The sequence below is a fragment of the Pelobates fuscus genome, chromosome 1 (genome assembly GCF_036172605.1).
Source record: "Pelobates fuscus isolate aPelFus1 chromosome 1, aPelFus1.pri, whole genome shotgun sequence".
NCBI classification, from domain to species: domain Eukaryota; kingdom Metazoa; phylum Chordata; class Amphibia; order Anura; family Pelobatidae; genus Pelobates; species Pelobates fuscus.
Genome location: NC_086317.1, coordinates 280,623,356 through 280,637,328, shown reverse-complemented (window position 1 = coordinate 280,637,328; position 13,973 = coordinate 280,623,356). Strand labels below are relative to the sequence as shown.

The following is a 13,973-nucleotide window of genomic DNA, read 5'->3' as shown; positions in this document are numbered from 1 at the left end:
GCAAAGTTTTGAAGATATGCTCACCTACTTTGGGAAAGTCCCGCGCATGCCCAGTTAAATACTTGGGCATTCACTACGGGAATTCAGTCTATGCATTCATTCATTCGTCAGAAAGACGAAGGAATGAATATACATTTCAGACGAACAAAAAAACAGTGAATATCGGTGTTCGTCTGTTCAGTTTATTACAAGGAGGGAGTTACTGGTGCATAGCTCCCTCCTTGTACAATGTAAAAATAGAAGCGCCAAGGAGCAGTGCTCCCTGCCACTTCCTTAGCCCCCCACCCCCCATGTCCTCTATCACTCTATGGGGCGTATTAGCATAAAGGAGATTGAAATATTCCAAATGCCCCTAATCGCTATGCCGCGAGTATGGGGCATGTTTACTAAACAGTGAAAGCAACCAGAGTGTTATGAGTCACACTGTGTAAAATGACTCAGAGCACTATGATTGGTTGGATTCCCAGCCAACCAGAGTGCTGTGACCGTTAAATGTAGAGATTTACTGACAGGAAACATCATGAGATCACAGAGGAAAGGTGAGAATTGTGGGAAATTTCTCTGACCACAGGAAATGGAGCACACTTTGCTCCTCCGCTGGTCAGGCGTAGAAAAAATACATAAGACAAACTAGTCCCTACTTTGTCTTAGGTTTTAAAGAAAACTAGATAAGATAGGAAGAAACGGAGAACAGATCCTGAGAGAGGGAGAGGAAGCGATTAAAGAAAGGCAAGTTCGGCATGACAATTGGCAGGGACTACATTTTACTGAGATCTGATTGTTTCTTTTAACTCTCAGGTGTTAAACTGATTGTATTCATTAATTTAAATATTTGAAAAGTAAATATTTAGCTAGCAGGGGTGGGTGGAAGTTATTGGGGAATTTGGTGTTACACTAGCTAAGGGTTAACGTTAAAAAAGTAAAAAAAAAAAAGTTTAAAAAGTTTTAAAAAGTAAAAAAAAATATATATTTTTTTAAATAACGTTTCAAACCAGTAAAAAAAATCCCACCCCCTTTACCCAGTCCTAATACAAATTAACCCCTTCCCTGCCAGTTGATCACTGCCTACGGTGATCAAAATACAGAGTATTATACTGTGATCTGATTTTATTTTTTTTAAACCCCCGAGGGTTAACGTTTTATTTATTTTTTAAATTTTTCATAAATTCATTTAAATATTTTTAAATTATATATTTTGCTAGCTGGGGTGGGTGGGAGTTTTTGGCAATTGGGGAATTTACCGTAAGTGCTGCTTACTGCTAGTTAGGCATTAACGGTAAAAAAAAAGTTTATACAAATTTTAAAAGTGTAAAAAAGTAAAAAAAATTAATAAGTAAAAAAAAAGTTTAAAAACAAGTTAAAAGAGTTAAAAAAAAAAATAAAAACATTAAAAATGCCTACACCTACAGATGCCTACCTCTACACCTGGAACAAACTAGCGAAAAAATAATCCCACGCTAAGGGTCAAAATATGCCTTTTGAAATACTCCAGGGTGTATTCTTTTTAAAATGGTATGCGTTTGTGTGAAAGTTTGAATAACCAACCAACCAAACTACTCTGAAACAGAACATGGACACATAATAAAACTTCTAAGTTATAAAAAAACAACTGAATGCCTGTGTGTCAAATGTGCCCCTTCAACATCCACATATACCTGGGAAAGGTTCATCCGGGGGTATTGTTGTACTCAGATGACATAGCTGAGCAACATTTGAAATATTTTACAGCCGTACCACACATAAGGTTTGCAGAATATACTGTGCAAACTCACTTTGAGAGTCAAAAAGGCAGAAAAAATGCTTATTACCACTACACTTGGTACAAGCTAGCGGAAAAATGATCCCACCCTAAGGATCAAAGTGGGACATGGATGCATCAAAACCCTCCATGAAAATTCACACTTAAAAACCTTAACTTGTCACGTCTCTTTTACAGCACTGTAACTTCACAAACTAGTGTTTAGGTCATACACTGGGCATATTGTTTTACTCAGAAGATGTAACTGAGCATAATTTGTTTTTTGTTATGACAGTGGTACATATCAATTGTAAGAAATACTCAGCAAAAATGCCATATATTTTCCCCTCACCACAAACATTGACATAAATTGGTGAATACATTGTGACAAGTTAATGCACAATATACACCATATAAGATACCATGGGATGTCTGCTTTATCAAATGGAAGCCCTTTGTGGGGTTATTTGAACAAACAACTATAATACCCAAAAATAAGACATAGGCCCATCATATACATCTATGAAAATTCTGAAATAGCCTTGTCTCTTATTTGGCATTGTAGCTTCACAGAAACAATGGGGGTATCATTATGTCAGGATTACAGTATGATCCAGCACATAGAATTGTGTAACACAGAGGACTGATAGGTAACGTATACCGGAACTTAGAATGGCCGGGCTAACGTACCAAAGAATAGTCAGGAATAGCAGAGGTCAAGGGACACAGAAAGAGACACAACAATAAGGAAAAGCCAGGGGTCGGGGATGCCAGAAAACAGGGAAGTCAAAATCAATGCCAAAGTCAAATAACCAGAAAAAACAGAATCAATAACACGCTCTTTGACAACCACAAGGGAAACCACGACAGGGCACTGAGCAAGAGGAGAACTGGGCCTAAATACCCCACCTGTGGATCTGATTGGTTGTAACCAGCCTTTGACCCCAAAGGCATTTACCAGGTTCCTATTTGCATGATTGCTTTTCCTGTCAGGACAGTGATTGCTGCTCGGCACAACTTTTCCTGTCAGGACAGTAATTTTGCTCGGCACAACTTTTCCTGTCAGGACAGTAATTTTGCTCGGCACAACTTTTCCTGTCATAACAGTAAAAGCCATTAATCACATTTATATGTGCGGAATACGTGACATTATAATCAGCAGATGTAGCTGAACACAATATGGGGTTCTGTGCAGGAATAGCACACACCAGCTTTACGAAATATGCATTACAAAAACCTTGTTTTATATGTGTATATGCCAAAATAAAAACACAATTTTACTCCAATATTGAGAAAAAACACAATTTTACTCCAATATTGAGCAGAGATTGGCGATGAAATGGCTACGTAAAAAGTGTCAAAATAACCCTGTGATGTCTGCTTTATATAAATATATACTTTGGGTGGCAACTACTAAACCTTGTCCTTGTATTTTGTGACCTGTAACTTTCAAAATAAGCTGAAATCCTATACATATGATAAACTCGATAAATCAAAACAAGGGTCTGGCTGCACTCACCTAAACATGCTTAAATAGGGTGCTGCTGGGGGCCAATAAGTACAGTAAAAATAGAAATAGCGCACTCACTTATCAACTAAACAGCTACTTTGCTGCTGACAGATTTGACTAGTTTTATTAAAAACACCTAATCTAGGCAAAAAATAATGGGGGTTTAAATGGGGGTTTAAACCCCCATTATTTTTGTATAGATTAGGTGTATTTAATAAAACTAGTCAAATCTGTCAGCATCAAAGTAGCTGTCTAGTTGATAAGTGAGTGCGTTGGATTTCTATACTCTATAAATCAAGACATATAAATGAATTTATTTTGAATTACTTTTTCCATGCTGGACATATTATGCACACGCTATTATTGCTAAAACTGTGAAAAAAAGTGTTTTTGTTTTTTCCCCCCATTTTTTGGCATTTGTTTTATAATTAATGAGAATTTATCTATGTATTTGTGACAAATTAATGCCTCTTTTGCCCTCTGAAAATCGGCATATAAATGTGTTAGAGCAATAAATGATAGAGATGCAAATTGCGTTTGAGCACAAACAGCAAAAAATGCAAAAATGGCTTGTATCCTTAAGGGCAAGTCCAGTTTTTGAAGCTGCGTCCTTAAGGGGTTAAGGGGGGTAATTTACAACTGGCACATCGCGGATAGAGGCAGCTTGTGTAGAATGATATTAATTGTGCCTGGAGAGGGGGAAGTAAAGAGTCTATGTATTTATATGTGCTATTATGGGTCTTAAATATGTATGTGACTGAATGTGTGAATATGTGTCCAGGTATGTATGCGTGATTGATTATATGTCTATGTATATATGTGATCAGTATATATGAGTAGGGGACAAAGTCTTGACTGGACTAGGGTAGCAAAAACTTAAATATATTGTTACCTATATGTGCCATAACCAAAAGGAGGGCATCCGACTAGCACAGGGGTTATGTCATGCATATTGCTTGACAGACTGACAGCTTTGTGCATGTGGATAGCATTGCAAGGAAATTCTTGTTTGTACAAATCTATTTGCATGTCAATTATTTTTTTATGATATGGTCACAAATGTGTGTTTAACTTATCTTCCCCAACATTTGCTAATTTTGAAAACAGAATTTCAGGTCAACATTTTAAGTCTATTTTAAGGCAAAGGGACACTACAGTCATTGAAACAACTTTAGCTTGATCAAGCAGTTTTTGTGTATAGATCATGCCTCTTAAGTTTCACTGCTTAATTCACTGCCATTTAAGAGTTAAATCACTTGTTTCTGTTTATGCAGCCCAGGCCACACCTCCCCTGGCTGTGACTGACACAACCCGCATGAAAACAAAATGGTTTCATTTTCAATTAGATGTAACTTGTGTTCAAAGTTTGTATGTCCTGCTCTGTAAATTGAACTTTAATTACATACAGGAGTATCCTCCAGGGCCCAGCAAGCTATTAGAGCAGGAGATAATTAATTCTAAATTAAACAAAATTTACAATAAAGGATGTGTAAATGTGGTAGAAGCTACAGGATATTTAAGTAAAGTTCAGTAGTCACATAGTTAAAACTACTGTGCAACTTTCTCGGACCAGGGCGCATGTGTGGAATGTCAGGAACGCCCACTATTAGGTATGTAAGAGATAAGTTTTAGTTTAATAACTGGATGTAACTATAGTTGTAGGTGTAATTTTCGTATTCTCTGTATACGTATGGAATACGTTATTTGTGGTATATATTCTTTGTTCTCTTGTAAACGTGTGCTCAGTCGGGTATTCCAAGACTATTGTCTGACTGAGACCTTTGCAGCTGCAAAACAATAAATAGCCTTTGTTCTTCAACAACCTGTGTCTGGAGTGTTAGGAGTGTCCTTGTTCATCTCTGACCCGAGAATTCTGCTACATAAACATAAGATGACTCTTTGCAGGAAGTGTTTAGGAAGGCTGTGTAAGTCACATGCAGGGAGGAGTGCCAAGGGATACATGAACAAAGTGATTTAACTCCTAAATGGTGGATAATTGCACATTGAGACTGCAGGGGCAACATCTGTTTACCAAAACTAAATTATTAAGCTAAAGTTGTTTTGGTGACTTTAGTGTCCCTTTAATACTATTTTTAATAGATCATTCCTTTCCGCTTGCACCTTACAACCTCAATAAAAACGGTCTAAAACTAACTTCTCTTCCCCATTGCCTCAGAAATCACATCAGCGGAATTAAAGAGAAAAAAATACATATAAATTCACTCCGCTGTCCCAGCAAAGCAGGCACCAGAGAACTATCCTGAAATTGAGGACATCAGGTTCCAAACAGAGACAATATCACTGCATCTGATATGAATGTGGGGCATGCTAATCTATTTGAGAGACTTCCATGCCATATCACACAAGGCTAATTCTCCTGAATTAAAGATTGAAAAACTGAAAAAAAAAAATGCTATAATAAACCAAAGTATGATTATGGTCAAATTAACATCATTTTGAGAATCGCAAAATATCCCCCCCCCCCCCACCCCCCCAAACAGAGGAATGCTGTTCACCATGAAATGAATTTTCGTGACAAATCTTTTACAAAGCAGATTCATTCTGATTTGTTTAATAAAACACATTAAATCCAAATAGAATTTGATGCTATGCAGATGTGAGTAACAAGACCAGTCAAAGTACATTCTGAAATCACTTGCAATGGGACAGTTTGGCACAGATTCGATTAGGTTATCAAGATGAAAATCACATCTAGACAATTTATTGATGTGATACTAATTTCTTTAACCAAGATCAAAACAACAGCATACTTACTTTGCCAATTTCACTCTGCAATTTGTACTGGTTCAACTGCACACAGTCCTGTAAATGAGAGATAAAAAGGGACAAAACAGAAAACGTTAGTTACACCTTTGAAAAAAAATACATAAGTATTTTATAGAGTAGATTCTTTAAAAAATTTTTATGGAATACAAATATCAGACAGAACCTCATTTATGTAGAAATGCATGCATATATATAACAACTTACCTCCCAACAATCCCAGGTTTCAGGATCTTGTCCCTCCATTCCTGGTATTTATGTTTAGCACCAGGGACACGAGGACGTTCTTTTGGAGCACTAGCTCTGTTCATTCTACACTTGATCAGTCAGGGCCGGATTAAGAGCCCAGTGGGCCTGGTGCTGACAATTATGAGGGGTCTAAGTACAGAAACTTATCGACCAAAAACACTAAAGCAGACATACATCTCAAGCATTATGTATCTGGTGGAGACGTTGCCGGAGGGAAACTTATAGAATGCAGCTATAAAAAAAACTAAAATTCTCTTAAAATATGCTAATCTCTCTCTAAATTATGCCTTCATCTTTCAAGTAAATCCATACTCCCTAACAGCAGTGTCCAGTGAAGCAGTAAGTCAATGGGCGGTGAAAAGGGTGAGTCAGTGATGCGGATCATGTAACCAGAACTTCCGAAAGGGCCGAACACGTCCAAAAAGGAGGCGTGTCTGCCCAAAGAATTGGAAGGCTAGCCTGTCAGGCTGCCTGTTTATCATGCAAGCTGGCCAACAGCTTCCTGAGTTTGGCATAAAAGCATCTAATGATGCGCTAGCTCTATGCTTTCTAAGGACTGTCCCCTAGTACTCGCTGGTCCACTTCTATCCTAACCTTCTTACTAGAAGCAAGAAGCTCCTGGTATACAGTCTGAGACAGAGAAAAGGTGGATGTAGTGAGTGTAGAAGAAAAGGAACATGGCACAGTGTTAGAGAGACCAAAGTCGGCATTACCTTAACTAATTTCATTTCAGCTAGTCCACACAAGTTTTGTTCCTCTACATCCCTCTTAAGTTTCTATACTTAAGCAAGAGTATGTGAAGAATAGTTAGGGTTGCCACCTTTCTTGGAAAAAAATTTACAGGCCTTACTAATTTGCATAACTAATTATGTATGCGTGACATACCATGATGTAAATCACAAGGAGTGACAGAGAAAATTCTGTGAAATCACCAAAAAACTACTTACCGTATATACTCGAGTATAAGCCGAGTTTTTCAGCCCATTTTTTGGGCTGAAAAACCCCAACTCGGCTTATACTCGAGTCAGAGTCTGTATTATGGCAATTTGCATTGCCATAATACAGACTGGGGGAGAGGGGTGCTGGCAGAGCTGTAACTTACCTTTCCTGCAGCTCCTGTCAGCTTTCTCCTCCTCCGCGCCGTCCGTTCAGCACCTCGGTCACCTCGCGAGACTTACACTGGGAGCTGACAGAGGGAGCTGCACAGACCGCGCGGAGGAGGAGAGAGCTGACAGGAGCTGCAGGAAAGGTAAGTAACACTCTGCCAGCACCCCTCTCCCCCCACTGAACTACCAATGCTGGACCACCAGGGAAGGAGAGCCCCCCTCCCTGCCATATATCAAGCAGGGAGGGGGGACGAAAAAAAAAATATAAATAAAATAATAAAAAAAAATTAATAATAAAAAAAAAGGGGTATAAGGACCACTATGGGAGGGGGGGGGGTTATAAGGACCACTATGGGAGGGAGGGGGTGGGTTAAGGACCACTATGGGAGGGAGGGGGGTATAAGGACCGCTATGGGAGGGAGGGGGGGTATAAGGACCACTATGGGAGGGAGGGGGGGGGGTAAGGACCACTATGGGAGGGAGGGGGGGGGATAAGGACCACTATGGGAGGGAGGGGGGGGGATAAGGACCACTATGGGAGGGAGGGGGATAAGGACCACTATTGGAGGGAGGGGGGTATAAGGACCACTATGGGAGGGAGGGGGGGTATAAGGACCACTATGGGAGGGGGTGGGATAAGGACCACTATGGGAGGGAGGGGGGTATAAGGACCATTATGGGAGGGAGGGGGGGGGGTATATGGACCACTATGGGAGGGATGGGGGGGGATAAGGAACACTATGGGAGGGAGAAGGGGGATAAGGACCACTATGAGAGGGAGGGGGTGGGATAAGGACCACTATGGGAGGGGAGGGGGAAGTAAGGACCACTAGGGGAGGGGAGGGTAAGGACCACTAGGGGAGGGGTGAGTCAGGACCACTGGGGGGGGGGGAGTGAAGGAACACGGGGGTGGGGAGGTAAGGACCACTGAGGGAGGAGGAGGGGAAGTCAGGACATATGGGGGGGGGGGAGGGGGCGGCAAAAAATGTTTTGCCTACGGCGGCAAATATCCTTGCACCGGCCCTGCACACACTGCATTCACACACTGCATTCATGCACACACACACTGCATTCATGCACACACACACTGCATTCATGCACACACACACTGCACTCATACACACACGCTGCACTCATACACACACACATACGCACACACTGCATTCATTATACACACACTGTAAATAAATATTCAATTAATATATTTTTTTTAGGATCTAATTTTATTTAGAAATTTACCAGTAGCTGCTGCCTTTCCCACCCTAGTCTTATACTCGAGTCAATAAGTTTTCCCAGTTTTTTGGGATAAAATTAGGGGCCTCGGCTTATATTCGGGTCGGCTTATACTCGAGTATATACGGTAGTTTTATTCTGCTGTATAGATGGATTGCTCCCAGTGTCTCCCTGTCTCCCAGTGTGCCCATGTAGCCCAGTGTCCCCCTAGTGTATGTGTCCCCATGTCTCCTAGTGTCCCCATGTCACGAGGGGACACTGTGAGACATGGGCACAATGGGAGACATGAGGACACACACTAGGAATACTGGGAGACCAGGGACACAGACACTAGGGACACTGGGAGACATGAACATACAGACACTAGGGACACTGGGAGACATGGGAACACTGAGAAACTAGGGACACTGGGAGACATAGGGACACAGACACTTGGGGACATTGTGTTCCTAGTGTCTGTGTCCCCATGTCTCAGTGTCTCAATGTCCCCTAGTGTCTCAGTGTCCCATGTGTGTGTGTGTCCTTGTATCAGTGTCCTCATGTCTCCAAGTGTCCCCAAGTGTCTCAGCATCCCCAGAGGTCTCCGTGTGTTCCCATGTCTCATAGTGTCCCCTAGTGTCTTAGTGTCCCCTAGTGTCTTAGTGTCCCCTAGTGTCTTAGTGTCCCCTAGTGTCTTAGTGTCCCCTAGTGTCTTAGTGTCCCCTAGTGTCTTAGTGTCCCCTAGTGTCTTAGTGTCCCCTAGTGTCTTAGTGTCCCCTAGTGTCTTAGTGTCCCCTAGTGTCTTAGTGTCCCCATGTCTCCCTGCAGCCTTTACCCCATCCCTCACTTCTCTGAACTGTAGGCTGTCTCTGCAGGCTGGGAGCTGCTGTCTGGACTCTTTGTACTGTGTAGCTGCTCCCCCGTGGATCAGTGAGTAGAGCAATGCAGGTATATGCTGTAACTTTCTATCCCTGCCTCTCTCCATACACACAGCGACCCCTACTGGCCGGTAATGGTATTGCAGAGTAATCTCTGTTTATACTGAGAAAAATACCGGCATTTGTATTGCCGGTATTACTGCAATATCGGCACCGGCCAGGCAGCCTCAAATAAATAAATACCGGCCAGGTGAACAACCCTAAGAGTAGTGTGTTTTTTAAATCAATGGGCCTATTCCATGGGCCTGGAGCTGCAGCTCCATCAGCCCCTATGTTAATCCGGCCCTGTGGTCAGTGCCTAGCATACTTGCAGCCCTGAGTGTGGCTGGCAAGCAAGATGGTCAGTCAGCCTTGTGTACAGACATGTCTGGCTGACAATGATTTTTTTTGGGGGGATGGAGCCGGTTTGTGCTTCAATAATGACAGCTTACCACATCCTGATTTCATACCTCCTATTAAATATCCAATTTAGATAATAACATTGTAGCATCTGCAATCTGGTATGTTAAGAGTAAGACACCCTAAAAGTAATAAAGCTTATTAAATCATCTCATGTACCAGGTGTGTAGAGAAGACATCACAACATCATGAAGCCTATAGAAAGCTCTGTGATATTGAAAGGGAAAAAAGGATGCTAAAGAGGCAGAAGGCTTTAGGGTTGAGAAAGCATTACTGGGTTAAAGGACCACTCTAGGCACCCAGACCACTTCAGCTTAATGAAGTGGTCTGGGTGCCAGGTCCAGCTAGGGTTAACCCAATTTTTTATAAACATAGCAGTTTCAGAGAAACTGCTATGTTTATAAATTGGTTAAGCCTTCCCCCTAATCCTCTAGTGGCTGTCTCATTGACCGCCGCTAGAGGCGCTTGCGTGATTCTCACTGTGAAAATCACAGTGAGAGCACGCAAGCGTCCATAGGAAAGCATTGTAAATGCTTTCCTTTGCGACCGGCTGAATGCGCGCGCAGCTCTTGCCGCGCGTGCACATTTAGCCGACGGGGCGGAGAGCTCCCCACCCAGCGCTGGAAAAAGGTAAGTTTTAACCCTTTTCCCCTTTCCAGAGCCGGGCGGGAGGGGGCACCCTCAGGGCAATCTAGTGCCAGGAAAACGAGTATATTTTCCTGACACTAGAGTGGTCCTTTAAGGGGCTATAGGGATAAAGCTGTTGCTTTGGATAATTGGACCAAACATATCAAGAGCATTTGGTTGCAGCATTAATGTTTGAGAATACTCAAAATTAACAAACTTACACATATTTATGCTGGTTTTAACTGTTGCAGCAGAATGCAAGAGTAAAAAGGCTGAATAACCAAATGTAGCCTTTTATGAAGAGCTGAACAGGTATCCAATAGCGAAGTATGGAAATGCTGAATTTGGTCAATTCACACACAATGCAGCACTTCGTATATACACTTCTATATTCTGCATTTTTATCTTTTCTATTTTCTAGTATTTTATCTTACAAAACTTAAAGCAGGGCTTGACAAAATTCCTAGTCGCCATGTCAAGCCCTGCTAAAAATAGTGTGGATGTCTGTCGGACTATAATTTTCCCCATGCCCTGCAGGTCTCACCTCGGCTGGCCCTACCTCCATGGGTGAGATAATCAAACCTGATCTCAGAAAATGTGTATGGTACACGCTGCACCAATCAGCATCTCCTCAGAGATGCATTGAATCAAACACCACATTAAGCTGTAGTGCTTCTGGTGACTATAGTGTCTATTTCAATTTTTTATTTTTGTCATTGAAAAGAAAGCTGTGTTAGTTTAAAAAAACATGGCTCCTAACTTTTTTAGTTTGCTCCTAGATTCAAAGAAAATCTGTCCAGCCCTGTCTTAAAGTAACACTATACTTTTAGGAATACAAAACTGTATTTATAACACAACAGAGTGCTTCTACCCTGCAGCAATCAAAGGGATAAAAAATAACCTTTTTCCACTTACCTAATCATCCATCTCCTTCTCCCCCAATGTCACGATGAAGGGGGGAAACCTATGGTGCATGCACGGAAAGCACCATGCCCTTCCTCCTAGGAAAGCATTGAATCAATGCTTTCTATTGTGGATTTGCAAGACTTTGGATGCCTTCATGCAAAGCGTATGGAAAAGCGCTTTCTGAATGTGTGGGTATTTCTTTGAAATTCAAGCCAGTCAAAAGATAGATATGAGACAAGGCAAGGACTAATTTGTCTCATGTAACAGTCAATCTTTGGTAAAAGGTAGAGTTTCTGCCCACACTCTGCCTTAGTTGGTTGAGACATCTGATGGGTAAATGCGTAAATGCATCACCTTGAGCAATGCACAAATGATGTGTTTGGCACCTTATTGTACATGCACAAGATTATCAGTGGAAGATACCATGGCCTGGGCATCGTGGAGAAGGGCCAGCTTAAGGTACGTTTATTTCCCGGTCTGCTTTCCCCTCAGTCCCTGCTAAACAAGCAGCAGTGTTTGTAGGGTCATTGCAAAAAAACCAAAAATGACCCCACATAGCACCATATTTAATCAGATGATATTTAAGCACAATACATTTCTCTATTTTTTTGTGCATTAGCATTTTCATACAAAATGTTCCTGGTGGATGTTCTGTTTTGTTTTGATTTCATAAGTGCCTATTTCACTTTTATCATCTTTTGTGTTCATAAGAATGCTTTGGTGAAAGCCTTGCCACCTACAATTCACGCAGCTTTCTATGAACTCAAATTACTTTTCAAAATTGTGTTTACCTCTACAATGTTAAAGCTTGTTTAAACAATCTGTGCTTATGTTGGATCTAATCACACACTGGTAATGCCCAATGTTTACTTTTTCGAAAACAGTTTTAAGCTTTGCTACTGAAAAAGCACCCTATTGTTGAATGCCTTCCTCTTAATACATCAAGCTAGTACATTTAATATGTAAATATGAGCGGCCCACATCACGTCTGGTCTCATTATTATATAAGGTATGCCCTTATATCTTTGTTCTCTCACTAATTGGATTTTAGAAATAATAAGACATGGCGAAAATACATTTAGATATACCTTAAAAGAGAACAATAGTGTTACATATATGTCTAGGTTAAAAAAAAAAAGACCATCAAATTCAACCCTTAAGCACATTGTTTTATGCTGTTGATTTCAAAGAAGGCAAACCCCCCCCCCCCCCCCCCCCCCCCAACTGTAGCAATTTCCAATAATGCCAAAAAAAGGAGGGGCGGAAATCCTTGACTCAATAACTGCTAATCAGATTCCTCTTTGGATCAACAACCTGTTTACTATATACTTGCATATGCGGTTTAGAAAAAATGCATCCAAGCTTTTTTTAAATTATCTATATAATCTGATAACACAACCTCTTGAGGCAGATAATTCCACATATTTATTGTTCTTTCTGTAATAAGGGGAAAAGATTGACAGCTAGCTGTATGCATGTTCTAATGTTCTAATGTTGAAGGGCACAAATAAGGCACATTTAGGTAAGTATATCTACCCTTAGGCAATAATGGAGTCCATTGGGGGGGGGAGGAACTGGTAGATTATTTAAATAAACAATCCAGGCACAATAACCACTTCAGCACTTTGTGTGATACATAAGTGACATAGTTAAACAGAAGTATATGAATATACACAGCATGTATAACAAATTGTGTGACAAGGCTTCAGTAGAATACTAGCTAATGTGTCACATAGTGTAAAATTAAATGGTGATATTTAGATTACACTCTCAGTCTGAGACATGTGGGTAAAAGGCATATCATGTTTAGAGCAACAGTAAATATGATGTGAGTATACATGTTGGTGTTATCCAGCATGTCAGCTAGATTTCCAAGCCTCATTTTAAAGTAAAATACAAAAATCAAGCAGTAAGCCATAGGTGGAGAAAACTAGAAAAAGAATGAATAAAATTAGTTACGAAACTGCTAGGTAACTTAGGCATCTGAATGTGTAGTATATATAAACCCTATGGCTTAGGGCAAACTAAGACTCAAAATACACTGGACAGGCCAATGAGGGTTAAGCCCACACCTAACAGAATATACAGGTAGTTTAAAGCGTGAAAAACAATTAAGACATGTGCTGTGGCTAGCTGGTAGTCAAAACGGTAAACCAGAGCATTTGCGCTTAGTTGCCATAAGCCTTGATGTCAGCCCACTCTAGTTCTCAGAATAGACCTCCGACAGTGCATCCATCCCTGTGATGTTGAGCAGAGTCCAGTCCAAGGGCCCCTCTGCCTCTCCCGAGCAACATAGCTCCAGCACCAGTCCTTAAGTAGAGCCCAGACCCAAAGTCCATGGACCCCACCCTCTGCAGAGTGTCTGTCAGTGTCCCCAAAGAGTTGCATAGTGTACCTCCATGTATGTGGACAAAGTCCAGGGAAAGAACCCTGTGGGGCCCCAGGTCCAGGTGGAGTAGAGCTGGTTTTCTCAAATGGCCCCATGACCTCCATGCTCTTGGGGT

The 13,973-nt window shown here is 41.2% G+C and overlaps 1 protein-coding gene across 2 annotated transcripts in view; it reads right to left on the bottom strand.

Annotated features, from left to right (window-relative positions):
- Window positions 1–13,973, bottom strand: part of CAMKK1 (calcium/calmodulin dependent protein kinase kinase 1) — a 454,400-nt gene that overhangs the window by 249,967 nt on the left and 190,460 nt on the right. For both annotated transcript variants that reach the window (XM_063457438.1, XM_063457439.1), the window contains exon 3: window positions 6,024–6,071. In XM_063457438.1, coding sequence (XP_063313508.1) covers window positions 6,024–6,071 — 48 coding nt within the window. The remainder of the gene's footprint in view (window positions 1–6,023; window positions 6,072–13,973) is intronic.